Here is a 26,264-nt window from a genome sequence, read left to right as displayed (position 1 = left end):
CCGGCTGCGCTAGCTGACGACGACTAGCGGCTAACCACGAAGGGCTAACGACGGCTAGCAGCTACCCATGGCTGCCAGCTAACGGCTAAAGGCCAGCTGCTAACGGCTGTCGACATATTTCTGTTAACATCTGACTGTTAACAATTTTTTCCGGTGCCGGAGAGGAGGTTCGACCAGCCGGTTGACCTTGTGTGGACACTCTCACCTTTTTCACCACCTCGACGGCGGTTCCAGACGCCACTCACGTTTTCATCGCCGCCTGGGTGGTGCACTCCTGGACCCCGTCTCGCCTCGACAGTTCCGGACGTCGCCCATGCTGCCATCGGCCCATGGGTGGCGCGCTCCGGGACCCTGTCTGGCCTCTCATTTGTCCACGGCTCCTACCTCCCGGGGACACCTCAACACCTGCTGAGGACTTCGTGCCCGCCGCCGCTGCGCGTCTGCCTGCGGCCGGGTTGCACTCTTTCCTCCCGGGGAGACTGCTCCTGCCTTCCGGGGACACCTCGACGCCTGCCGAGGACTTCGTGCCCGCCGCCGTTGTGCGTCTGCGGGTGACTGCTCCTGCCTCCCTGGGATTCCGCTCTGTCCTTCCGGAGATTTCATGTCCGCCGCCGCTGTGCCTTCACCTGCGGCTGGGCAGCGCTCTTTCCTGCTGGGTTCGCCAGACACCTACTGCGGCCCCCTTACGACGGCCCGTTCCAAGGCCCGGCCCTCACCTGCGACCCCACCCTCCTCGGCCCCTGTGGTGCTTCCTCCACGGACGCGAGGATTTTTTGCCATGTTTTGAATTCTGGGGGGGCTTGTGTGGTGACCACCTATTTATACACTGGGTACATAATTCATACATGGAACTAGAGTTGGGGGTATTGTTCCCACACGGACATGTTATGTGTTTTCTATATATGTTGTGTGCCCTCCTGACTTCACTCTCTTCTTCCCGGACTGCAACTGGACAACATGACCTTAGTTGCTCTCTAATAAAGTTCCCTTTTGCACCTTCATTGCACCGCCTCCGACTCCCTATCTCTCGGCACTACAATATAAGACTATAACAACCGACCGTCGGGACAGCGTTCTCATGGCGTCTATTATCAACGCTATGGGAGGTCTATGGGACGCCCTGACCGTTGAAAACTAACTCTCAAGGGGTACCCTGTCTGTAATAGAGTGACGGGGAGGGGCCCTGACCGACCGTCAACATGTGACGGGTTGGGAGTGAGAACGTGTTGTTTAGTTATATGACAATGTTTACGTACTTACAAAGAAACATTTTCTAAAGTGTTTGAGTTATTTACTGAGTTGACTGTCTTAGTTGTAATGTAGTGGTTGTTGTTTACTATGTATTTAATATCTTTGTTGTCACGATCTCTCCGTATGTGTTCTGTTTTATTGTTTCGGAGACCAGGCTTTGATTCATCAATTTGGGAACAACTGTGTTTGGATTAGACGCCGAAACCACTCTTCACGTCAAAGAATAAACCATTCACAACAAAGTTAGATTATCGAGGAAAGACTCTAATCTTTCAGGGAGATGTTGAAGAACATGAGAAGCAACAATAATCTGCTCGGTGAACTAATGTCCCTTCAAAAGAGGCAGTGCAGTGATGGAAGAAGTACTCTGATATACAGTATTTAGGTCAATGTATTTCACGACATCGCACCACTAGCAAAGTGTCATGTCTGGCCGTATGCTTGAAATAAATAATATGCAGCATTTGGATGTTGCTTAACTAACTGGAAGAGGTTTCATTGTGAATATAGCAGCGATTTAAATGTCTCTATTTATAAAATACTTACCTGTGATGAGGAATAAATAAGGCAGTCGAACACAATATAACTCAAAGAAAGACGGACCTTTTAATATGGATAACTTCCCAAATGGCTGAGTTGTCATTTAGTTTGGATGATATTTCATTGAGCATGACTTCAGGTATTTATTCATGAGTTTATTTCTCATGTGAAATGCAGAAAAACGTGGTAACAGATTACAGTAACATGATGACGTGTTGGTTATGGGATTTATAGATAATTAGGATCATTTACAACCATTATCCCTGTCATTCATATCCTTCCTAATTCCATCAGTTACTTTAAAAACATGATACATGAGTCCTATTACCTTGGTTGCTGATTGGCTAATGGTTACATCGTTATGACATCATAAAGTGGCCAAAATCTGATCAGCTCATTTTCAGACAGGTTTTTATAGAAATGGATCAAAAAGAGAGAGAATCTTTGTTCTCTTTACACAGAGGGGACACATGTTGATGTAGAAGAGACATGAAGAAGAGGGGACACATGTTGATGTAGAAGAGACATGAAGAAGAGGGGACACATGTTGATGTAGAAGAGACATGAAGAAGAGGGGACACGTGTTGATGTAGAAGAGACATGAAGAAGAGGGGACATGTTGATGTAGAAGAGACATGAAGAAGAGAGGACACATGTTGATGAAGAAGAGACATGAAGAAGAGGGGACACATGTTGATGAAGAAGAGACATGAAGAAGAGGGGACACATGTTGATGTAGAAGAGACATGAAGAACAGGGGACACATGTTGATGTAGAAGAGACATGAAGAACAGGGGACACATGTTGATGAAGAAGAGACATGAAGAACAGGGGACACATGTTGATGAAGAAGAGACATGAAGAACAGGGGACACATGTTGATGTAGAAGAGACATGAAGAAGAGGGGACACATGTTGATGAAGAAGAGACATGAAGAAGAGGGACACATGTTGATGTAGAAGAGACATGAAGAAGAGGGGACACATGTTGATGTAGAAGAGACATGAAGAAGAGGGGACACATGTTGATGTAGAAGAGACATGAAGAACAGGGGACACATGTTGATGAAGAAGAGACATGAAGAACAGGGGACACATGTTGATGAAGAAGAGACATGAAGAAGAGGGGACACATGTTGATGAAGAAGAGACATGAAGAAGAGGGACACATGTTGATGTAGAAGAGACATGAAGAAGAGAGGACACATGTTGATGAAGAAGAGACATGAAGAAGAGGGGACACATGTTGATGTAGAAGAGACATGAAGAAGAGGGGACACATGTTGATGTAGAAGAGACATGAAGAAGAGGGGACACATGTTGATGTAGAAGAGACATGAAGAAGAGGGGACACATGTTGATGTAGAAGAGACATGAAGAACAGGGGACACATGTTGATGTAGAAGAGACATGAAGAAGAGGGGACACATGTTGATGTAGAAGAGACATGGAAAAGTGGATTTTGCATAATAGGTGACCTTTAATTCACCAACATTGTCTTCTGCTCCACGTCCTGGATGGTCTCCGGCAGCCTCTCCTTCAGGGTCTCGGGCAGCAGCAGCGCCACCAGGCCGGAGACTGAGGCCACGGAGCAGATGATGATCTGAGGAAGAGGAGTCCAGAAGTCCTCCAGCATCAGAATCAGAGGAGCCACAGTGACCCCCAGACGACTTATGAAGCTGGTGTAGCCCAGGCCGTTCTGCCTGGAGAGAAGGAAGGGGACGGTGAATCATTAGAAATGGTAACGCAATGGTAATGTATTGTTTTTTGTGTGTAATTTTTCAGTATTTATAATTATTTATCAGTGAGTCTTTGCACCCGAGTCTTTGCACCCGAGTCTGTGCACCCGAGTCTTTGCACCCGAGTCTTTGCACCTGAGTCTTGTGTAATTCCTATCACGTACCTGACGACTGTGGGGTAAAGCTCCGTTGTGTAGAGGAAGAGGGTCGTGAAAGCAGCTTCGGAGAGACCTTTTCCAAGAATGGCGACAACAATACGCAGATGCCACAGATCTAGAAAGAAAGTAGATGCAAGTGTCAATTGACCGTTCACCAAACAGCCTATAAATGGTTGTGTTTAGTAAAGTTTAGTTGATTTGTTTATAAGAGAACTAAAGAAGAGAAATAAAATGCAAACAACACATGTTACTACATACGTGTCACATATAGCACATCACAACCACACAACAGAAACGAGGGGTCCATGATCACAACATGTAACACACTCGCCATATCCAACACAGACTACTAGTGTGTGTAGTTCTCAGTGAACCATGTTTTTAAGTGAGCTGTAAAGCTGGTATGTGCACTGTATGAATGTCTTTGATTTGAGTGGGTAGAGAGTTCCAGTTTTGTAATTCTGTGACCGAGAATGACGTTTTCCCGTCACCTTGAGGTAGGAAGATGTTGATGGCGATGCAGAGTCCCGTCAGCAGCAGCGTTCCCGCCTGACACTTCCTCCGCCCCACGATGTTCAGACAGCAGTAGACCATCAGCTTGGCGGGCACTTCGATGGCGGCGTAGATGAAGTGTGTGAGGTAAATGTTCAAACCCAAGCCGCCGATGTTCAGGCTGATGCCGTAATACGTGGAGGCAACTCCATACCTTCAGGGAACAATAAACAACACCTCGTTGATCATTCATGTTGAATTCAAATGTATTTCTAGATGTTTTTTCGAGACGATACCCACCACACAATCCCAGTCAGAAGAGTGAGTTTCCTCATCTTCGGGGTCTTGATCAGGTCGAGGTATGTGTAGTTTTTGTCCTTATTTTCCTCGTCTTCTATGCTGGACAGTGTCTGTTCAGAGAAAGAAGTAAGGTTAAATACTTTTAGACGTCCCATGTAAATATTGACATATTTATTATTGGCTGTGCTTATTTCCTTCCCTTAGAAACTTAAGGTTTTATTATGACTTTTTCCTGTTTGATTCTGAACTTTCAACACCAATCATCCCTCTCTTTAACAACAACCCTTAAATGGCCAAGCTCATGTACATATTAAGTAGTTGTTGTGCTCCCTCTCTCTGTTTCTTATCTATATCTAATAGAACTGCTCGGGTCTTGATAGATTGAGTGGGGAAGTTCATGAGATCTTTCTAGAGGGTTATCAAGAATAACTTTTATCCAATGACCTTTCCCCTCTCTGTCTGTGTCTGTGTATTCTCTTGTTCCGATTAACCCAGCCAAATCTTTGTTCTTGTTTTGTGTCTATATCTACGCCGGGATCCGGAGTCAAGGCTGATCCTCTTGCTGAAGTCCTGTGTCTTGGATCCTCTATCCTGAGTTCTGGATTAAGTCGTGGACTTCGGGTCGTGGCTGAACCTGTCTCTGCGGTCCTGCCTTGGGTCTCGTCATGCTGCTTCCCTGATGGCTCCCACAGGATTGTAGCTGACATCCTCGTGGATTTATCTTCTCATTACAGACACATGCATTTCCTAACATTCGGTCTATATGCTGTAAAATGTATTATCTTTTCAATTTACACACAGCATCTGTTGCACGTCTGTCCGTCCTGGGAGAGGGATCCCTCCTCTGTTGCTCTCCCTGAGGTTTCTCCCATGTTCCCTTTAAACTGTGGGTTTTCTCTGGAAGTGTTTCCTTGTACGATGTGAGGGTCTAAGGACAGAGGGTCTAAGGACAGAGGGTCTAAGGACAGAGGGTGTCGTTTTTCTCATACTGATATTCTGAACAATCTGTGCTGTTGTATTTGCTGTAAAGTGTCTCTACTGTAGGCTATTTTTATTATATGTACAGCACTTTGGCTCCACCAATAATCATTTTTAAATGTGCTATATAAATAAAACTTGATTTGATTTTATAGTTAAAGTCACATTGTTATATTGTAATGTCATGGTTTATGCAAGTGGTACTTTGTCAACTTGGTTGTGCATAGTCTGATAGAAACATTTTATCACGTAAAAATATAATATTTTTTAAACAAAGGCATTCGACATCAAACTCACCTCCAGTTTTATTTTGTCCGACAGATCTCCTCTCTTGTTGAATTTGGCACATTTGTCGAGGTAAAACTTGGCCTTCTCCACTTTCCCATGAGCCAACAGCCAGCGGGCAGACTCAGGAATCCACCTGCAATCATACATTTGTAAATACATATATCAATGATATTAACAATAAGATGAAACATGGAGGAAGACATACTTTAAATAAGATTGAAGGACCTCTAATTTGGTCATTTTGAAACCCAGTGGTGGAAAATAACTAATTATATTTACTAGGCTACTGTACTGAAGTCTAATTGTTTCTAGTAATTCACGAAAAATGTGTTTATCAGAACTATGTTTGCCTATTGGTACTTCATGCAACAATGTTCCATCCATCCATCTTCTCCCGCTTATCCGTGGTCGGGTCTCGGGGTATCAGTTCCAGCAGAGAGCCCCAAACGTTCCTTTTCCCTGGCGACATCAACCAGCTCTGACTGGGGGGGTCCCAAGGCGCTCCCAGGCCAGCGAAGAGATATAATCCCTCCACCTGGTCCTAGCTCTACCCCTCGGTCTCTTCCCAGCTGGACGTGCCTGGAACACCTCCCTAGGGAGGCGCCCAGGTGGCATCCTAACTAGGTGCCCGAACCACCTCAACTGGCTCCTTTTGACGCGAAGGAGGAGCGGTTCAACTCCGAGTCCCTCCCGGATGACTGAATTTCCCACCTTATCCCTAATATGATATGCTAACCATTCCCATTGAGTTCTGAGGCCGAGTTTTGTTTGCATATGATACGCCACGTTTCGTGCATGCACCACTTATTTTTGTCCGGTCAGTTCTTGGTAGACCGGAAGCTGTGTGCTTCATAAAAACATGTTCTTACTCAATATCAAGCCACAATTATTGTTTTTATTTTAAATCGTATAATGTCGGACTTTTTGGAGAAAAAAACCACGGCAGACTATCCAAAACTGGACTCGAACCCCCCCCCCCCAGAACTACACATGCTGGTTATTGTGTTTCGCAACATGTTCTATGGCACGTCTCTACTGGGAATTGTAGTTTTAAAAGACGTTTTCGTTTTTCCCAAAATTAGAAGTTGACAGTATTAAACTGTGTACATCTTTTCATCAGGGCTCTATAAATAGAGAACTACGGCAGATATGTAATATGTAATGCAGCCGAACCGTGTATTACAATACCGTTATGTGATGCACACTCCGAATAAAGTATTATTTTATTTTTTAAAAATATTTTCGGATTTCACATCGAATATACACCATATCCCAGCGTGCATTGCGGCTAAACCATCCAATCACCGAGCTGAGGATCTTGCCTACGTCTGTTTCCGGTATTGTTTATGACCGATATATTTTGTTATATTAACATCGATTTAATATATTAATGTAGCCTTTGTTTCTGCTAAAAGAGGTGTCGACCAGCAAGAAAATCGGCGAAATCGAGTGTGACTATTAAAAAATAAATCATTATTTCATTAATATTGACAATAACAACCGACCGTCTTGGTAAAGCATTTGCTTGGCATTTCCTGGTATTTCTCCACTGGTTAACAATACCGTGTAACTGTCAAGTTTGAAGAGACGAAATCGTGACATCTTCACGTCTCCAAGCATGGTAAATCATCACATGTTCACGTCTTGCCGTGATACCGGGTGGCAACCGCACGCAAAACTCGGCCTCAGAACTCAATGGGAATGGTTAGCGTATCATATGCACACAAAATCGCTGCTAAAATGTATTTTACTTAACTGAGATTTCTAATGTAGGATAATTGTAATCAAGTATTTTGATGTTAGTACTTTTGCTTCAGTAAAGGAATTGAAAGGTGTTGTCTGTCTTTAACAGTTGTATTCATATTTAAATAATACCCTAATTTATATTAGCTGCTTTACAGACAATGTTTATTTTTCCATTGTTCATTTTGTGGAAAACTATGGTGTGTTTCTATTGGGAAAATAGTGAATGTCCTCTTCCAATATCAGTCCACATGATAACAAAGGTATCCCAACTGTAGCTGTGTACATGACAGGATGTAAGATTACCTAGAAGAGCATCAGGGAGATAGAGATATGACAAGCATGATCATTTCTGACGTGGAGCTAATCTGAAGTAAACATTGAATACTGCTTTCTATTCCTCCATCTTGTGACTGTGTAACTCCCTCTCTTGGATATCAGCATGTGAAGGACACTGTTCAGGAACTAGTTGATGCTCTGTATGTGATGACTACTTCCATTCTTTAGAGCAGTGGTTCCCAAACGGTGTGCCGCGGCACACTGGTGTGCCGTGGGATTTTGTGACAACCATACATTATTATTGCAATATACAACTACACAAAAATAATTACTTTTTAATTTACTATATCAGTACTTTGTAGGTTTATATGTACGTAATCTGCGCGACTTGCGTGTCCACATCTCCGCGTGCAGTGCTGCATAAACATGGCTGAGTCAGCGATAACTCTCGAGGGGTGGAGGTATGCCCATTACTTTGAGTTCGTCCGAAGAATAGACAGGAATGTGACGGTGAGGTGCAAACTGTGTCCAGGCCAGCAGCTGTTATCCACTGCTGGAAACACCACGTGGTCAAACCTCAACACACACCTGCAAAGAACACATGCTAAGGTGAAGCTACCGCACACACATTATTTGTTGTTTGTTTATATCACTTAGTCTGTTCTTCTTCTCTGTCTTCCGGTTGTTGTCTGTTTTGAATCACAAATACACACTACCGCCGCCTGCTGGTAAGGGAAGTTATTGCCACTCACGCATGCGCAGTTCGTACGTGCTCGGCGAGTAAAGTAACGAGTTACTTTATGTAGATAGTAACGAAGTAGTGTAATATATTACTTTTTTTTTTAAAGTAATATGTAATATATTACATTTTTTTAGTAACGACCCCATCTCTGGAGTTGGCGTTCTCTACTCTGATTTACATGAACAACAGGAGGTCACGGCTCTGTTGAACAGGACTTGCGAGTGGCCCTCTCCTCAGCGCCCCGACAGGAACATGTATCTCACTAATTTGTAAGTCGGCAAAATATTTACAATAGCACATGTTTCAATGCTGATTGCTGAAATGTTACATTTATAATTTGTAGTTCAGGACCATGCAGTGCAGCTTCCTTGCATTGACAGTTCTGTGCTGAATTTCGGCTGAGTTTCCTTTGCCTCATTTTTAATGTTGTGACCTGTCTGGTTTAAATGAGTGTGTTGCTGCTTTGATGAAGCCTAATCTGATAAAGTTTCAAATTAATTTCTGAAATATTTCGTTAATAAATATTTCATGAGTAATATAGTTGTCTTTGTCACATTTTATTTGGCATTAGTAAATAATTATGCACATTTACAGATATTTTACATGATATGAGTGATAACACGTGTTATAAGGGCTATTTTGCACAATAGGTGTGCCTTGAGATTTGTAATTGTCCTTTGGTGTGCCTTGGGCACAACAAGTTTGGGAACCACTGCTTTAGAGGATCATACATGGATCCTGAGATTGAAGCTCAAGCTGGTGACAAGTGAGATTTTCATAACAGTTTCTCTCACCACCAGGTCAGGATAGCGAGTCCCAGCGGAGCGGTGACGGTCATGGTGAGGTTTCTCCAGTCGTTGACTAGGTAGGCGAACGCAGCCAATAGCATGTTCCCTACAGACCAGGAGAGACTGCCGATCACCCCGATAAACGACCGGTGGTCCGTGTCCACCCACTCAATACCTGGGAAAACAACACAAATTAAGTCAGGTACAGCAGAAGTAGGAAGTAAACACTATAGGGAACAGCAGAAGAAGACAGACAGACAGGACGTAAACACTAAAGGTAACAGCAGAAGAAGACAGACAGGAAGTAAACACTAAAGGGAACAGAAGTAAACTCTAAAGGGAACAGCAGAAGAAGAAAGACTGGAAGTAAACACTATAGTGTTGAGATCTCCATATTAGGTTGAATACTTTAAACGAAAGTTAATTATAATCAAATATAATCAAATATATTCTTGTCCAGCCCAAAATGAAAATGCATTATTGTATGTTTTTCTATAATCCCAGTACATTCAAAACACTTGTGGTTTGTTAAGTTGAGTTTAGAATCCTGTTAGAGTTTATGGGTGTCACTGATAAAAGAGGGGAGACAGTGTCAGGAGCCCCTCCCCACAGGGCCCCAAAAATGTGTTTATGCCACAGCCATAGAATAGGTCTGGACATGTCCCGTCCTGCACATCAGAGGCCATGCCCAGTTTCCACAAATATGGGTATGGCGGAGGTGTCTTTAGGTTGTTCTGCCCTGTTTTGAGCATAAAAACACTGGCTGAGAGGGAGAACGCAAGAGAGGGGGGTTTTACCCCTGGTAGCTCTCTCCCTGGTAAAGCTCTCTCCCGAGAGCTGGGATTCTCCTCTGTAAGGTTCTCTCAAATTTGGTAAGGTCTCTTGAATTTGGTGAGGTCTCTTGAATTGATTTGTTGAATGCTGAGAGAATTGTTGAATGAAAGTTTGAAACTGGTAACAGTCCGGCAACATTTAGAGGCATCTCCTCATAAATGGCCAGTGGGATACTGGCCATTTATGAGGAGATGCCTCTAAATGTTGCCGGACGATTTTAAATGTCATAACTGAATTGGGCAGTTGAAGTTACACTTTAGTTTAATAAATGTAAAACTGTGAATTGAGGTTTCATATTAGAATAGGACCACAGCATGATATGTTTTGTATGATTGTCATATTGTAACGAGAGAAGGTAAAACTCTGTATAAGTGTGGACCAATTTTTCTTCAAATAAACTGATCCCACCCTTTGGATTGGGCCAACTTAAAAGAAATGTGCCCCCTCCTCTCCTAGTTGAAAGGTAAGATTGCACCCTGCCACACTCATACTTAGGTAGGGCCACACCTCATTACTGATACCCAAATCCTTCGGGATCGCTTAAACAGATTTAGCGTGTCGTCTGAATTGAAAATTAACAGCCCTCCAACAATATGGAACAGCAGAAGAAGACAGACAGACAGGAAGTAAACACTAAAGGGAACGGAAGTAAACACTAAAGGGAACAGCATAAGAAGAAAGACAGAAAGTAAACACTAAAGGGAACAGCATAAGAAGAAAGACAGGAAGTAAACACTAAAGGGAACAGCATAAGAAGAAAGACAGAAAGTGAACACTAAAGGGAACAGCATAAGAAGAAAGACAGAAAGTAAACACTAAAGGGAACACAGTATGGGCTCTGCAGTGTTTAAAGACTGGTTCATGTTAAAGCAACTGTAAACAGACTTGGACAGTTCCAGAAAAACTTGATCAGTGCTGCCTTCACTTTAAATTACGTATTTCTTTGTATTTTGAGACATGCAATACTTGTTGCCTCAGTTCAATATATTGTTAAGAACTTACTGAGAACTATCGAGTTTATGCCGATTCCCGTCAGTCCGAACCCGGTGAAGAACCTGAGGACGGCGAACACAACGTAGGAGTTTGCAAACGCGCTGGAGAAGCCGAACACGGCGGCCATGATGTATGAAGCAAGAAGAGTGTTCCTCCTCCCATACCTGGAGATAGATATAAAGTAGATTAAAGATGGGAAGATAAACATCAGCGGAGATTTGGGACCAGAGATGGCAAAAGTACACACATCCTTTACTCAAGTAGAAGTACACACATCCTTTACTCAAGTAGAAGTACACACATCCTTTACTCAAGTAGAAGTACAGACACTCATGTTTAAAAATACTCGGGTGAAAGTAGAAGTACTGACTAAACTTCTTTACTCAAGTGAAAGTAAAGAGGCTTTGAAATGTACTTCAGTAAAAAGTACCCATAACTAGCAGCTGTTTTAAAGAGTACCTGACCTCCCTTTATATTAATAGAACAATAATGTCATTGTTAGCTAATGAATGTTTCCATGCTGAACAACGGCAACATGACAACGTTTTCATTAGCCGCTTTCACATCAAGTACTTTGCCGTACTTAGTGCCCCGGCACTTAGTACCCCGGGGCAGGGGTTCACAACCTTTAACCCCCCCCCACACACACACACACACTAGGGGGGGGGGCGCAATTTCCAACAGGGTAATTAAAGTTTAAAAGTCTCAAATGCTACAACTACTGTCACAAACTGGATGAATTTGACGTATGTTGTTAAAGGAGGATGAAAACGTAATTAAGGAGCACTATTGGAGTGTCTTTGATGGTTATTGGATTCATTTGGATTCCTGCTGTATGAAGAAATTAAAGGACGGTGCAAGTGGAAAACAATTCAGAAAGGGATTAAACTGTTTTAAAACACATGCTCAAAGTAAGTCGGATTTTGCCGATGTCAAAAGTCGTAAATAATCTACAAAATGGAGGAGACCGATCTGATCGGAGCAACTGTGACAAATAATCCAACTGAAACCGGCATGGACAATGGCTATGTTTTAAAAATGCGCTTATCTAGAAAAGCCTGGTTTGGACACTTTACGGACAGAAGAAACATTTCTATTAAAGAAAGAATAAAGAGTATGCCTTTAATAGCTACTAACTTGAATTTTTATTCAGATGAATGAATCAATTATTTTTTATATTTTATTGTAATGTAGAGACAAGGCCTTTAGTGACAATCATGTATTGTGTTACAATTATACTGTATGTATAAAAAAAAAGATATTTGGCCTCAAATCATCTGAGGCCTGGCGCCCCCCCTGCAATCTTTGGCGCCCCCCAGGTTTGGAACCACTGCCCCAGGGCACTAAGTACAGATCGCGTTCACACCGGAATAAGTTCCCTGAGGGAAGATTACGCAAATGAGCCGCTGACGTCACTTCTTCTTCTTCTGCTTTGGGTTTACTGGCAGGCCGCAAACCACTTCACGGCGTATACTGCCACCCGAAGTCCCCGGCCGGAAGTCCCCGGAGTTGGGGACTGGCTTCAGTAGAAGCTGCTGGGACTCAGCAGCTTCTACTGAAGCCTTCCGAGTAAATCGCCAGAACGCCGACACCTCCTCATCTCCACCGCTCCCATGTTTTCTTTTGTGTTGCCTTATTTATAAGTTATTCTCTCTCTGTTGGTGCGCGGGGCTAATGCTAATGCTAATAATACGGGCGTGGTTTGCAATTCGCCCAGCCAATGGAAATTGGTACTTTTTTGGTACCACCTCTCTAGCAGGCACTAAAAATGGGGGTAAAAGTTCCCGGCACTAAGTACTCTTTTTGGTGTGAACACAACATAAGGGGTACTAACGGAACTAAACTGGAAAAGTACGTGGGAAAAGTACTCCGGTGTAAACGTGCCTATTGGTCCCTCTTCTTTAGAGAAGACCAGGAAATGATGGATACACGGATCGTGTTCAAATCAATAGGCACGCAATGACTCTAAAGAATAATGATCACGCCACCAAACACACATTCAGACTAAAGGAACCAGCTGTTTGGAAAATGTAAGAAGTAAAAGTAAAAAGTCGTCAGAAAAATAAGTAGTGGAGTAAAGTACTGGTACCAGAAAAATGTACTTAAGTACAGTAACAAAGTATTTGTACTCCACTACTTACCACCTCTGTTTGTGGCACAGTTTCCCATCAAAGTGAAGACCAGTGGTAGAAGATAAGTAACATTTACTCAAATATGTTTCACACTTTCTATTCACCTGTCAGAGAGGAATCCAGACGCTATGGAGCCGAACATCACTCCAAAGAAGAAGATGGAGCTTGTGGTTTGTGACAGGCTTTTCCTATCACAGACGAGGTCCCACTGTGAGGCAGATCACAGAGAAAACAGCATTCAGATCAGTTTATCTGTTTCATTATGCAGGGCCAGTGGCGGCCGGCCCATAGGGGCGTTAGGGGCGCCGCCCCCCCTCTTCCCACATTAAAATTAAAAAAAAAAAAAAAAGTTTTATTTTTTATTTTTAATAAACAAGCTAAATATTATATAATTGGTATCAGTCAAATGTATAATCTACAATAAAATCTCGTTTAAAATTGTGTTACGATAAGTCACATGTTTCCTGCCTGGCCTTGCCCGTGTATCATTACCCTCTCTCGTCTGGGCGCTATGCACAGCGCCCAGACAAGAGTGCAGCAAGTGCAGCAAAAGCCAACTGTTGCTATCTTTAAACTATGCCGCCAAAACATAATTTCAGCCAATCGGCGTCGTCAAATCTGATGGTCACAGGCAGACCCGCCCATCCAGGATTTGGGCCTGCTGTTTTAATCAGGGCTGAATACAACATTTTAATTGTTTTATTATTATGTTTATTGTTGTTATTTGTAGAGCTTTGTCCTAACATTTATTTTTGTATTAAACTCTGTTGAAAGATTAGTTGAATATCATTTTTGTATTTTGCTAGGAAATTCTGAATGAAATTCTGAATGAAAGGCTGCGCACGAGACTGGTTTTTCGCTGGGTTGAGTCGTGTGGGGTCTTGAGTGAGATGCGGCACAGCAGCCTGTCAGTTTACTCTTGCTAGGTTAGTTTGGCTATTATCATTTATATTTAACTGCAACAATGGATATCAGGAAGTGGTTCACGAAAGGAATATGGCTACTCAGCGCCAGATGCAGGCACATTAGAAGAAATCAGTTACGTTACCAACGAGCTAGCAAGCCAACCAGGGACAAGGGAGGCTGGCGATCAATTATATTTTGAAGATAAATTGACTCTCAAGCCGGCTCTCTCACAAACTGCTGCTCTGTGCGCAAGCAGACCGCTGCACATGCTCTCTGCCTCGCTCAATCTCTCTCTCTCTCTCTCTCTCTCTCCCTTTCTCTCCATCCCTCAACCTCACTCCACCTCTGTGTGCGCTCAAGTGTGCACAGCGTTACAAATGTGCCACAAAATCAACCAATGGATTTGTATAAGACCGTCAACAGCGTTATGGCAACCTAAAACCCCTCTCTTTCCATAACAACAATTCACGAGCGACATGCAGCGATTTCTTCGGTCGTTAATTCAGAAAAAAAACCTAGTGCGCTCTGCCTGGCTACGTTAGCTAGCTGTTTATATTAGCACCTCCAGGATTTTTGCACCTCCAGAAAAATGGCGTATTTATATATATATATATATGGCGCGCGTTGCATTGTGGGTAGCTCGTGACGTCACTGTGTGTGAAAGAATAAGAACGGACCCATATCGTCTTACTGCCATCCCACGGAGTTGTAATAATGGATATATTGCACATGTTTGCTGTAATTCATTATCATACTACATGGGCTGTATGATTACATCTTGTACCGTAAATGTTGTATTAAATAAAGTTAATATTACTTATTATTATAAGTATATATTATTATATATACAGTGCAATCATTCTTTCATGCTAAATGAAGCTCTGTTGGATATCACTAGATCCTGTTACAGCGTAATATAAGTACATAACGAGTGATGTGTATATTAGCATAATTACTAGCTAGCCGCTAGCTGCTAACTGCCGCCTCGTTAATATCAAATCCATCATATTAACAAATCATTACCATGCTGTCATGAACGTGCGGTGCTGTTACGTGTACGCAAATTGACGTGCTTGATGTGAACGAGCATTTTGGTTAAAGTTGCGCATGTGCTATGAGCGCACATACGGGTACTTCTCAGGCATGCCGGGTAATCTGTGACGTTTCACTCTCTCAAAAGTTGGGCCATTTTATCATCATGCGCTAATGAGCAACTCTCATAGGAATTAATGAGGCCCCGCCTCCCACGCTGTTTCCAGTTCTTATTATGCATCCATGATGCCAACGCCCGGTGCAGTCTGTGAGTTGTTTGGACTCGTATCCAAGGAGACAAAACAGGAAGTCATACACTCTGGAAGCTATCATTAGCAGCTATTATGAAAACTCCGTTTTTGACATAAAAATGGAATTATGGATTATCAATAATTGTTTCAAAGTGACAGACACATTGGATTAACCTATAAATTAACCTTAAATCGTATTGTTCTCGTTGTTGATCAGAATAACAGCAAAAGGTGAGCATATCTCCGTGTTTTGCTACCTAAAGCTACGTTGTGTGATGTCTGTATTTGCTTCCCCTGTCGCGAGTTTTGATCGCTCAGTGATGATACTTATATTTCTAGAATCTGTGGAATCTCAGCTTGTTAGCTGAGCTTGTTTGTGCATATCCGATAAGTATATCGATTGATTTATACCTAGAGTGCGTTAGCATCTTTTCGCTCATTTAGACGCTTCTTGTGAGACTTGTGTTTTGTTTCGGTAAACATGGTTCATATCATCAGTTAGCTGAGTTTCTTCCCGTTAAATTAGTAGCACACATGAATAGTCTATTGCATTTTAAGAAGCCCTGAGACACAGTTTCGTGAGAAAAAAAACCTAAATCTGTCTACACAGTCACGTGTGGGGACTCTCCTCCCTTATGGGGACAAATTGGAGGTCCCCATGAGGGGAATCATTAATTTTAGGGTGAAGACTTGGTTTGGTTTAGGGTTAGGCATGTGTTGGTTATGGTTAAGGTTAGGTTAGGAAGTCTCCAGGAAATGCATGTAAGTCAATGAAATGTCCCCTGAAGTGATGTATACATGGTGTGTGTGTGTGTGTGTGTGTGTGTGTGTGTGTGTGTGTGTGTGTGTGTGTGTGTGTGTGTGTGTGTGTGTGTGTGTGTGTGTGTGTGTGTGTGTGTGTGTGTGTGTGTGTGTGTGTGTGTGTGTGTGTGTGTGTGTGTGTGTGTGTGTGTGTGTGTGTGTGTGTGTGTGTGTGTGTGTGTGTGTGTGTGCAGTGTTCGAATTACCCATTTGCTTTCGGGGGAGCCCTATTTTTCAAATAGTGCTTCAACATTCAAATAGTGCTTCAGGCTCCGCATCGGCAGGCCTCTCCCTCGGTGTAGAGCTGTCAAATTCGACCCTAACGCCGCTTACAGCCGGCCAACTAAAAGTTGTTCTGTTCATGATGTCATTTTTAGACTCCTTCGCTTCTTTGCTTGTGAATCCAAAAGCTGCGAGGCTTGGCTGTTTTTGTTTCGCCATATTTTTTATTACAAAGCCAGAGTTAAAAAAATATCAAAATGAACATTTCAAATATCGCGCCGGCATCGCCACCGTAACCATAGCAACGCAAGTAGCGTAAAGAATGCAGCGCCGCCACGTACAGATGGCAACAACCAGAAATATTCACAATTGTAAAACAAATATTCAGAAACTGTAATGAACAATGACTATTATTTATTTCAAGAACTTTTATTTACAGAAACTCAACATTTCTAATCTGTTAAAAATATGCACGATTTTTTTGGGCTCCCCCTATTTATCTCCCCCTGGCTCCCCCCCATTTCGAACACTGTGTGTGTGTGTGTGTGTGTGTGTGTGTGTGTGTGTGTGTGTGTGTGTGTGTGTGTGTGTGTGTGTGTGTGTGTGTGTGTGTGTGTGTGTGTGTGTGTGTGTGTGTGTGTGTGTGTGTGTGTGTGTGTGTGTGTGTGTGTGTGTGTGTGTGTGTGTGTGTGTGTGTGTGTGTGTGTGTGTGCTCAGGCTGAGCTCCGCGGTGTCTCGCTGTCTCGCAGACCCCACGCAGCAACCAGGAAACGACACCAGTCATCCAGCTCACACTGTCCGCTCCTCGAGACTCAAAGGGCGGAGCAGCGAGCCCCGCAACGTGTGTGTATTGACTTTGACCGTCTAGTCATTGTTGGTGATTTTAACATCCATGTTGATAACCCCCAGGACAGAGGGGCTAAATAACTGTTTTGTGTTCTTGATAGCTATGGACTGACTCAGCATGTGACGGAGCCCACGCACAATAAGGGGCACACTCTGGACTTAATTATCTCAAAGGGTCTGAATATCTCTAAGGTTGTGGTGACTGATGTTGCACTCTCTGACCATTCCTGTGTTTTCTTTGAGAGCTCTATTTCTGTTCACTAAAATGTTCAAAAAGAGGTAACCACAAAGCGATATTTAACTGAAAATACTAGGGAAATGTTTACTCAGAATTTTTCTTCCACACTTGCCCCTGCTAACATCTCAGTAAATGAGCTAGTAGATCATTTAATTCAAAAATTAAAAATGTTATAGATGCCATTGCTCCAACTAAGGTAAAGGAAGTGTCTGGCAAGAAAATATCTCCATGGAGAAAGGCCATGAGCGTGAAAACAGAAAAAAGAGAATGTCGAAAAGCTGAACGCAGGTGGCGAAAAACAAAACTCCAGGTTCACTTTGAAATCTATAAAGAGAGACTTGGCCTTTATAATTTGGAATTGAAAAACGCACGACAATCATTCTTCTCTGACATCATTACCAAAAACAAAAACAACGCACGTGCCTTGTTTGCTACCGTCGACAGACTAACTAACCCCCCAGTGTCAGTAGCCTCTGAATTTCTATCCACCAGGGCTTGCAATGATTTTGCCTTTTTCACTGACAACATTCAGAACATCAGACAAGCAGTCAGTGCCTCTGCATCAGGAACAGCAAATGTGTTGTCTCTGTGTCCTCCTAACATCAATTCAAACACCATGACACAATTCCATCAGATTAATGATAAAAACCTAGAGGACATTATACAACTTCTGAAGTCCTCCTCCTGCTGCCTTGATATTATTCCAACAGGATTTTTCAAAGATGTTTTGCCTTGCATGGCCTCAGATCTACTTCATATAGTAAACAAATCTCTTCACTCAGGTATTTTTCCACAGGCCCTGAAAACTGCAGTCATTAAACCGCTCTTAAAAAAGAATAATCTAGATGCTTCAGTAATGAACAATTACAGGCCCATATCAAACCTCCCATTTCTAGGTAAAATCATTGAAAAAGTTGTTTTTCAACAGTTGAGTAATTTCTTGCATTTAAATAACTGTTTCGATGTGTTCCAGTCAGGCTTTCGTCCAAACCACAGCACTGAGACTGCTCTTGTAAAGGTCTTTAATGACATCCACTTAAACACAGACAGTGGCAGAACTTCAGTGTTAGTATTATTAGATCTCAGTGCTGCGTTTGACACTGTTGACCACAGCATATTACTAGACCGACTGGAGAACTGGGTGGGACTTTCGGAAACAGTTCTAAATTGGTTTGAATCCTACTTAAAGGACAGAAACAACTTTGTTTCTATAGGTAAATACACATCTGAGTTGACAAATATGACATGTGGGGTTCCTCAAGGCTCCATCTTGGGGCCTCTTCTCTTTAACGTCTACATGCTACCACTGGCTCAGATAATGAAGAACAACAAAATCAGTTACCATCGCTATGCAGATGACACACAAATGTACATAACAATTTCACCAGGAGACTATGCTCCAATTCAAACACTGAGTAAGTGCATTGAACAAATCAATGACTGGATGTGTCAGAACTTTCTCCAATTAAACAAAGATAAAACTGAGGTAATGGTTTTTGGAGCCAAGGCAGAACGTATAAAAGTTAGCGCTGAGCTTCAGTGTGCAATGTTCAAAACAACAGATAAAGCCAGAAATCTAGGTGTAGTCATGGACTCTGACCTGAGTTTCAACAGTCACATTAAAACTGTTACTAAATCAGCCTACTATCACCTAAAGAATATATCTAGGATTAAAAGACTAATGTCACAGCAGGATTTGGAAAAACATGTCCATGCCTTTATCTTCAGTAGACTCGACTACTGCAAGCAGCTGATTCAGAACGCCGCTGCTCGAGTCCTCACTAACACTAAGAAAGTGGATTACTCCTGTTCTGAAGTCTTTACACTGGCTTCCTGTGTGTCAAAGAATAGATTTCTAAATACTGCTGCTGGTTTATAAAGCACTGAATGGTTTAGGCCCAAAATACATTTCTGACCTCCTGCTAAATGATGAACCATCCAGATCTCTCAGGTCTTCAGGGACTGGTCAGCTTTCTGTCCCCAGAGTCAGAACTAAACATGGAGAAGCAGCGTTCAGTTATTATGCTCCAAATATCTGGAACAAACTCCCAGAAACCTGCAGGTCCGCTGCAACTCTGACTACTTTTAAATCCAGCAAGAAGACTTTTCTTTTTGCCGCCTATTTTAATTGAACTATTCATATCTTAGACTGCACTGTAACTTTTATCCATGTACTTTTTCTTTTAATGTTTATTTTATTAGCTTTTCTTTTTAATGACTGATTTTAAATGCCATTTTCTTAATGTCTTTCATTTTTTGTAAAGCACTTTGAATTGCCTTGTGTTGAAAAGTGCTATATAAATAAACTTGCCTTGCCTTGCAACGTCCCGCCAACACGGCACCCAGACCCCACGCAGCATTCTCATCTGTTTGTCATTACTGGTGTCATTTTCTGGTTGCTAACAAACGCCATTGTAACACATAATCACTGATGTTCCGCTGTAATGGCGGTTGACTAATCAGAGCACAGTGGGCTCACAGGGAGGGGGGGGGGGGCAGGAGCTCCAACAAGCCGTTTAGGACAGAGAGTGAATACACAGACTATACAGAGATGCTGTTTGAGAAACCAATGAGAGTTTGGAACATTGAATAATGTAAATCTATTCTAGTAGACCTCAACAATGGAATTATGATCAGTAGAAATGGCCATGACATGGGACCTTTAAAGTCCTGACTTACTCAGAATTATGAATTCTTTTTTTTCAGTACTATTTTTATCAGATTTCTGACATTTTTCACAGAATTTCCACAATTTCTCAGAATTCCAACTTTTTTCTCAGAATTCCGACTTTTTTCTAAAAATCCTTACTGGTCCCGCGTTGTGCTCTCGTCTATAAATTACAACCTTTTTTGTCAGAACAAAACAATTATGTTTTAGCCCCACCTACATTATTTTTGGGTGAAGTCAAAACGTCTGTTCGCTGAAATGTGTTTTATATGATATCTTTCACACAATGTTTGATCACTGATAAAAGCGTTGTGTTCTTACCTCTGTTGCCAGGGTGGAGGTGAAGGTGGAGTTGTCGTAAACCCATCCGCTCTGACACGGTACCGTTGTCGCCTCAAAGTCTTTGGATCCGTTCACCAGGAGCTGAAACTGTGGCTCTGCAAACATCTCACAGGATCTGAAGCCGCCATCTTCTCCTAAAGGAAGGCTGACGGTCAGTCTCTGCTGCTGGGTCCAATTCCTAAAGAGTCCTCCATCATCCAGAGTGCTGATATCACAGCGGTGAGGAGGTAACGCCGCAATAAAGTTATTCAACAGGTAGTGACAGGGCAGCACGATTCTTGGGGCGCACAGCAGGACGATGATGAAGATTTGGTAAGGTCCAAAACCGTCAATTTCCTCCAGGATGTTCTCAAACTTCATTTTCACCGCGAGTCTAAAAGAACACACTTAGAGTTAATTTAAGGATACCTTTTTGTTTTAAACAACTTTATTTTTTCAGTTTTTCACAAATACAGTATGTCGAACATTCATGACAACAAGTTGCAAAGACAAACTACAGAAAGATAGATAATAAATTGTCATAAAAATGAAATATACAAATATATATAAATACAAGTATACAAAACAAATCAATATAATAAGGAATAGACCAAAATAAATACATACAACAAAATTATGACAAGTATCCAAATAAACACTCAGATATAATAAAACATCACACACATAACCCAAACATTTTAGTTTATGCTATTCTTGTTGCCAGCCTTCTAAACCCCAAGTGTTAAGGATGCATTTTTAAAGTAACCCTCCTCATCAACTCATCAAAACAATGGGACAAACTGAATTACTCACCTAGCATAGACTTGATGCACTCGTGCTTCCCTTCTCTCTACAAAGTGCTTTGTTAAAGTTGTGTTTTAGTGAGCAACACTTAATGTAAGCTCTGCAGACGCCTCTACCTCTAACCTCTGCTTCACCTTTGGACATTGTGAAGTTGTAAATACTCCCAATGATTATCTATGTCCCTATAGCTGTTTTCCCAACAAGTCACACATTACCACAAGAGCTGGGATGTTTTTTAATTATATATATTGTTCGTGCTTAAACTCAGAGTTCAAGTGAGCAGAAGGAAAATTATAGCGGCAGTTGGATAACAGTTTCCATGGAGACGCATTTATGGTGAATTATGAGGGCATTCCTTCACTCATAAACACACATATTGCTCATCAATGATAAGTTATTATCGTGTGAGTTAAGTGAAGTAGATGCATCTAAACTATGCACGCTTCATTACAATGTTTTATTGTTGTGTTGGGTCATTTGTTCCATGCATTATAATATATAAGACGCATGTATATCAGTATGTAGTGTCTCTACTTTAAAGAGTCCTCTCCTGCTGATGTTCAGGTGTATATCAGTATCTAGTGTCTCTACTTTAAAGAGTCCTCTCCTGCTGATGTTCAGGTGTATATCAGTATGTAGTGTCTCTACTTTAAAGAGTCCTCTCCTGCTGATGTTCAGGTGTATATCAGTATAGTGTCTCTACTTTAAAGAGTCCTCTCCTGCTGATGTTCAGGTGTATATCAGTATGTAGTGTCTCTACTTTAAAGAGTCCTCTCCTGCTGATGTTCAGGTGTATATCAGTATGTAGTGTGTCTCTACTTTAAAGAGTCCTCTCCTGCTGATGTTCAGGTGTATATCAGTATGTAGTGCCTCTACTTTAAAGAGTCCTCTCCTGCTGATGTTCAGGTGTATATCAGTAGTGTCTCTACTTTAAAGAGTCCTCTCCTGCTGATGTTCAGGTGTATATCAGTATGTAGTGCCTCTACTTTAAAGAGTCCTCTCCTGCTGATGTTCAGGTGTATATCAGTATGTAGTGCCTCTACTTTAAAGAGTCCTCTCCTGCTGATGTTCAGGTGTATATCAGTAGTGTCTCTACTTTAAAGAGTCCTCTCCTGCTGATGTTCAGGTGTATATCAGTATGTAGTGTCTCTACTTTAAAGAGTCCTCTCCTGCTGATGTTCAGGTGTATATCAGTATGTAGTGTCTCTACTTTAAAGAGTCCTCTCCTGCTGATGTTCAGGTGTATATCAGTATGTAGTGCCTCTACTTTAAAGAGTCCTCTCCTGCTGATGTTCAGGTGTATATCAGTATGTAGTGTCTCTACTTTAAAGAGTCCTCTCCTGCTGATGTTCAGGTGTATATCAGTATCTAGTGTCTCTACTTTAAAGAGTCCTCTCCTGCTGATGTTCAGGTGTATATCAGTATGTAGTGTCTCTACTTTAAAGAGTCCTCTCCTGCTGATGTTCAGGTGTATATCAGTATAGTGTCTCTACTTTAAAGAGTCCTCTCCTGCTGATGTTCAGGTGTATATCAGTATGTAGTGTCTCTACTTTAAAGAGTCCTCTCCTGCTGATGTTCAGGTGTATATCAGTATGTAGTGTGTCTCTACTTTAAAGAGTCCTCTCCTGCTGATGTTCAGGTGTATATCAGTATGTAGTGCCTCTACTTTAAAGAGTCCTCTCCTGCTGATGTTCAGGTGTATATCAGTAGTGTCTCTACTTTAAAGAGTCCTCTCCTGCTGATGTTCAGGTGTATATCAGTATGTAGTGTCTCTACTTTAAAGAGTCCTCTCCTGCTGATGTTCAGGTGTATATCAGTATGTAGTGTCTCTACTTTAAAGAGTCCTCTCCTGCTGATGTTCAGGTGTATATCAGTATGTAGTGCCTCTACTTTAAAGAGTCCTCTCCTGCTGATGTTCAGGTGTATATCAGTAGTGTCTCTACTTTAAAGAGTCCTCTCCTGCTGATGTTCAGGTGTATATCAGTATGTAGTGCCTCTACTTTAAAGAGTCCTCTCCTGCTGATGTTCAGGTGTATATCAGTATGTAGTGCCTCTACTGTAAAGAGTCCTCTCCTGCTGATGTTCAGGTGTATATCAGTATGTAGTGCCTCTACTTTAAAGAGTCCTATCCTGCAGATGTTCAGGTGTATATCAGTATGTAGTGCCTCTACTTTAAAGAGTCCTCTCCTGCTGATGTTCAGGTGTATATCAGTATGTAGTGCCTCTACTTTAAAGAGTCCTTTCCTGCTGATGTTCAGGTGTATATCAGTATGTAGTGCCTCTACTTTAAAGAGTCCTATCCTGCAGATGTTCAGGTGTATATCAGTATGTAGTGCCTCTACTTTAAAGAGTCCTCTCCTGCTGATGTTCAGGTGTATATCAGTATGTAGTGACTCTACTTTAAAGAGTCCTCTCCTGTTGATGTTCAGGTGTATATCAGTATGTAGTGTCTCTACTTTAAAGAGTCCTCTCCTGTTGATGTTCAGGTGTATATCAGTATAGTGTCTCTACTTTAAAGAATCCTCTCCTGCTGATGTTCAGGTGTATATCAGTATGTAGTGTCTGTACTTTAAAGAGTCCTCTCCTGCTGATGTCCAGGTGTATATCAGTATGTAGTGTCTGTACTTTAAAGAGTCCTCTCCTGCTGATGTCCAGGTGTATATCAGTATGTAGTGTCTCTACTTTAAAGAGTTCTCTCCTGCTGATGTTCAGGTGTATATCAGTATGTAGTGTCTGTACTTTAAAGAGTCCTCTCCTGCTGATGTTCAGGTGTATATCAGTATGTAGTGTCTGTACTTTAAAGAGTCCTCTCCTGCTGATGTTCAGGTGTATATCAGTATGTAGTGTCTGTACTTTAAAGAGTCCTCTCCTGCTGATGTTCAGGTGTATATCAGTATGTAGTGTCTGTACTTTAAAGAGTCCTCTCCTGCTGATGTTCAGGTGTATATCAGTATGTAGTGTCCTTACTTTAAAGAGTCCTCTCCTGCTGATGTTCAGGTGTATATCAGTATGTAGTGTCTCTACTTTAAAGAGTCCTCTCCTGCTGAAGTTCAGGTGTATATCAGTATGTAGTGTCTGTACTTTAAAGAGTCCTCTCCTGCTGATGTTCAGGTGTATATCAGTATGTAGTGTCTGTACTTTAAAGAGTCCTCTCCTGCTGATGTCCAGGTGTATATCAGTATGTAGTGTCTGTACTTTAAAGAGTCCTCTCCTGCTGATGTCCAGGTGTATATCAGTATGTAGTGTCTGTACTTTAAAGAGTCCTCTCCTGCTGATGTTCAGGTGTATATCAGTATGTAGTGTCTCTACTTTAAAGAGTCCTCTCCTGCTGATGTTCAGGTGTATATCAGTATGTAGTGTCTGTACTTTAAAGAGTCCTCTCCTGCTGATGTTCAGGTGTATATCAGGCTAAATGTAAGAATGAAGTGTGTAATCAGAGTCTTTGTGGGCGGGGCTTATATGTTGGGAATGAAGCATATGATTGGTGGAACAGCTGCTTCGGTATCATGTGAAATAGAGAGATTACAGATGGAGGAATTACATTAAAATTGGCTGAGAAAACATTGACTTTGTTGGATGATGAGTGACAGTCAAGCCTTGATTTTAGAGATGAGTTGACACAACAATAAAGTCGTTAGGTTAGTAAGGGTTACACATATGAATGTTTACAGGTTTATAAAGCTTCTTCTGGAGATGCCTATCATCTTGTTCTCTGTGTGAGTTGCTTTTAAATCACAATTTGACCATTGAATTTAGAAGAAACCGTCCTCATGCGTTCCAGTGTTTTTAACACACCAGCTGAGTGCATGAAGGAGGGTCTAAATCAGTGCTAAAAGTGTGGTCCGCGGACCACTGGTGGTCCGTGAGCACCCCCTAGTGGTCCGTGAGTATATTGGTCAAATTTCACATTTGAAATAAATTAATTTAAGTTTTTCACACTCTCGCGGGAATATCTCCGCAATGGAGTGAGCTTAAGTTTCACTTTCAATTGCATGATAAAGCCCAGCGCAACACCTTCATCACACATGTTGCCACTTGTTTGTACCATTTGCAGGTGATTTGTAATATGTTCTAGAAAAACGATGTGTCTTTGCATATGTTTGGAGTTAGGTGGTCCGCGAGTGTTTTTTTATTGGTTAAGGGGTCCTTGGTATGAAAACGTTTGAGAAACACTGGTCTAAATAAAGACAAAATCCTAAAAATAAGAACTAAAATATTTGTAATAAAATAAATATACTCATAAAAATAACAAAGATTTGCTGGAAAATAATAATAATAATGATTACACATTTAAAAAATATAAAAAACAGTAAAAAAAATAATTGTTAAATTGATACTGATAAATAATAACAAATATAAAATAAATATTTTTAAATTAACGATAATAATAATAAAAAATATAAAATAAAATTGTTAATAATAATAATGCAAACATACATTTTAAAATTATTAATAATAATAATACAAAATGTTAAATGAATACTGATAAATAATAATAACTATATATATTACAGAAAAACTTAAAAAACAAATAAACAGTATTAATAATGAATGAGATTGATATTTTAACATCCACACTTTACTCAGCTTCTAATCTTATTAAACATTACTTAAAATAGTCCTTTAACCCCTATCCCCTTTTCTAGAAGCCCACTGGGTCACACATCAATTAATTCACCTATAGATTAATGACAGATCTCAGACCGGAGGAAACACATGAAATAAAGACAGTTTTGTTGAATATTAAACGTATTAGAGACCTTACCTGCACACAGAAGCCGAGGAAGGCGTCCGCCTGCAGGAAGAATCCTTCTAAAGTCAAAATAAAGTGATGTTTGCTGCTTTATACGAGGCGTTCACAGACAACGGGTCACAAGAGTTACTGCTCGCAGCGTAGCCAATCAGAGACAAGCTGGGC

The 26,264-nt window shown here is 41.5% G+C and overlaps 1 protein-coding gene across 1 annotated transcript; it reads right to left on the bottom strand.

Moving 5' to 3' along the window:
• Positions 1 to 3,180: 3,180 nt before the first annotated feature.
• LOC117541595 (solute carrier family 22 member 7-like) lies at positions 3,181 to 21,396 on the bottom strand. The gene is made up of 10 exons (XM_034208808.1): positions 21,356 to 21,396; positions 20,543 to 20,936; positions 13,362 to 13,465; positions 11,135 to 11,289; positions 9,305 to 9,473; positions 5,756 to 5,879; positions 4,481 to 4,590; positions 4,180 to 4,394; positions 3,695 to 3,803; positions 3,181 to 3,494 (listed from the first exon to the last, which is right to left on the bottom strand). Exons 2-10 carry the CDS (start codon positions 20,921 to 20,923, stop codon positions 3,272 to 3,274), a joined length of 1,590 nt encoding a protein of 529 aa, XP_034064699.1. The 5' UTR covers positions 20,924 to 20,936; positions 21,356 to 21,396; the 3' UTR covers positions 3,181 to 3,271.
• Positions 21,397 to 26,264: the final 4,868 nt, after the last annotated feature.

The sequence above is a fragment of the Gymnodraco acuticeps genome, unplaced genomic scaffold (genome assembly GCF_902827175.1).
Source record: "Gymnodraco acuticeps unplaced genomic scaffold, fGymAcu1.1, whole genome shotgun sequence".
Lineage (NCBI taxonomy): Eukaryota > Metazoa > Chordata > Actinopteri > Perciformes > Bathydraconidae > Gymnodraco > Gymnodraco acuticeps.
Note: the sequence above shows the minus strand (reverse complement) of the source record. Positions and strands in the feature narration are given on the sequence as shown.

Excerpts from the sequence above, each read along its gene's own strand:
- LOC117541595 (XM_034208808.1), bottom strand. The coding sequence starts at position 20,923 with ATGAAGTTTGAGAACATCCTGGAGGAAATTGACGGTTTTGGACCTTAC. Across the intron at positions 4,591-5,755 it reads CGGACAAAATAAAACTGGAG|ACACTGTCCAGCATAGAAGA; the intron begins GTGAGTTTGATG and ends TTCTCTGAACAG. Across the intron at positions 3,804-4,179 it reads CAACATCTTCCTACCTCAAG|ATCTGTGGCATCTGCGTATT; the intron begins GTGACGGGAAAA and ends CTTTCTTTCTAG.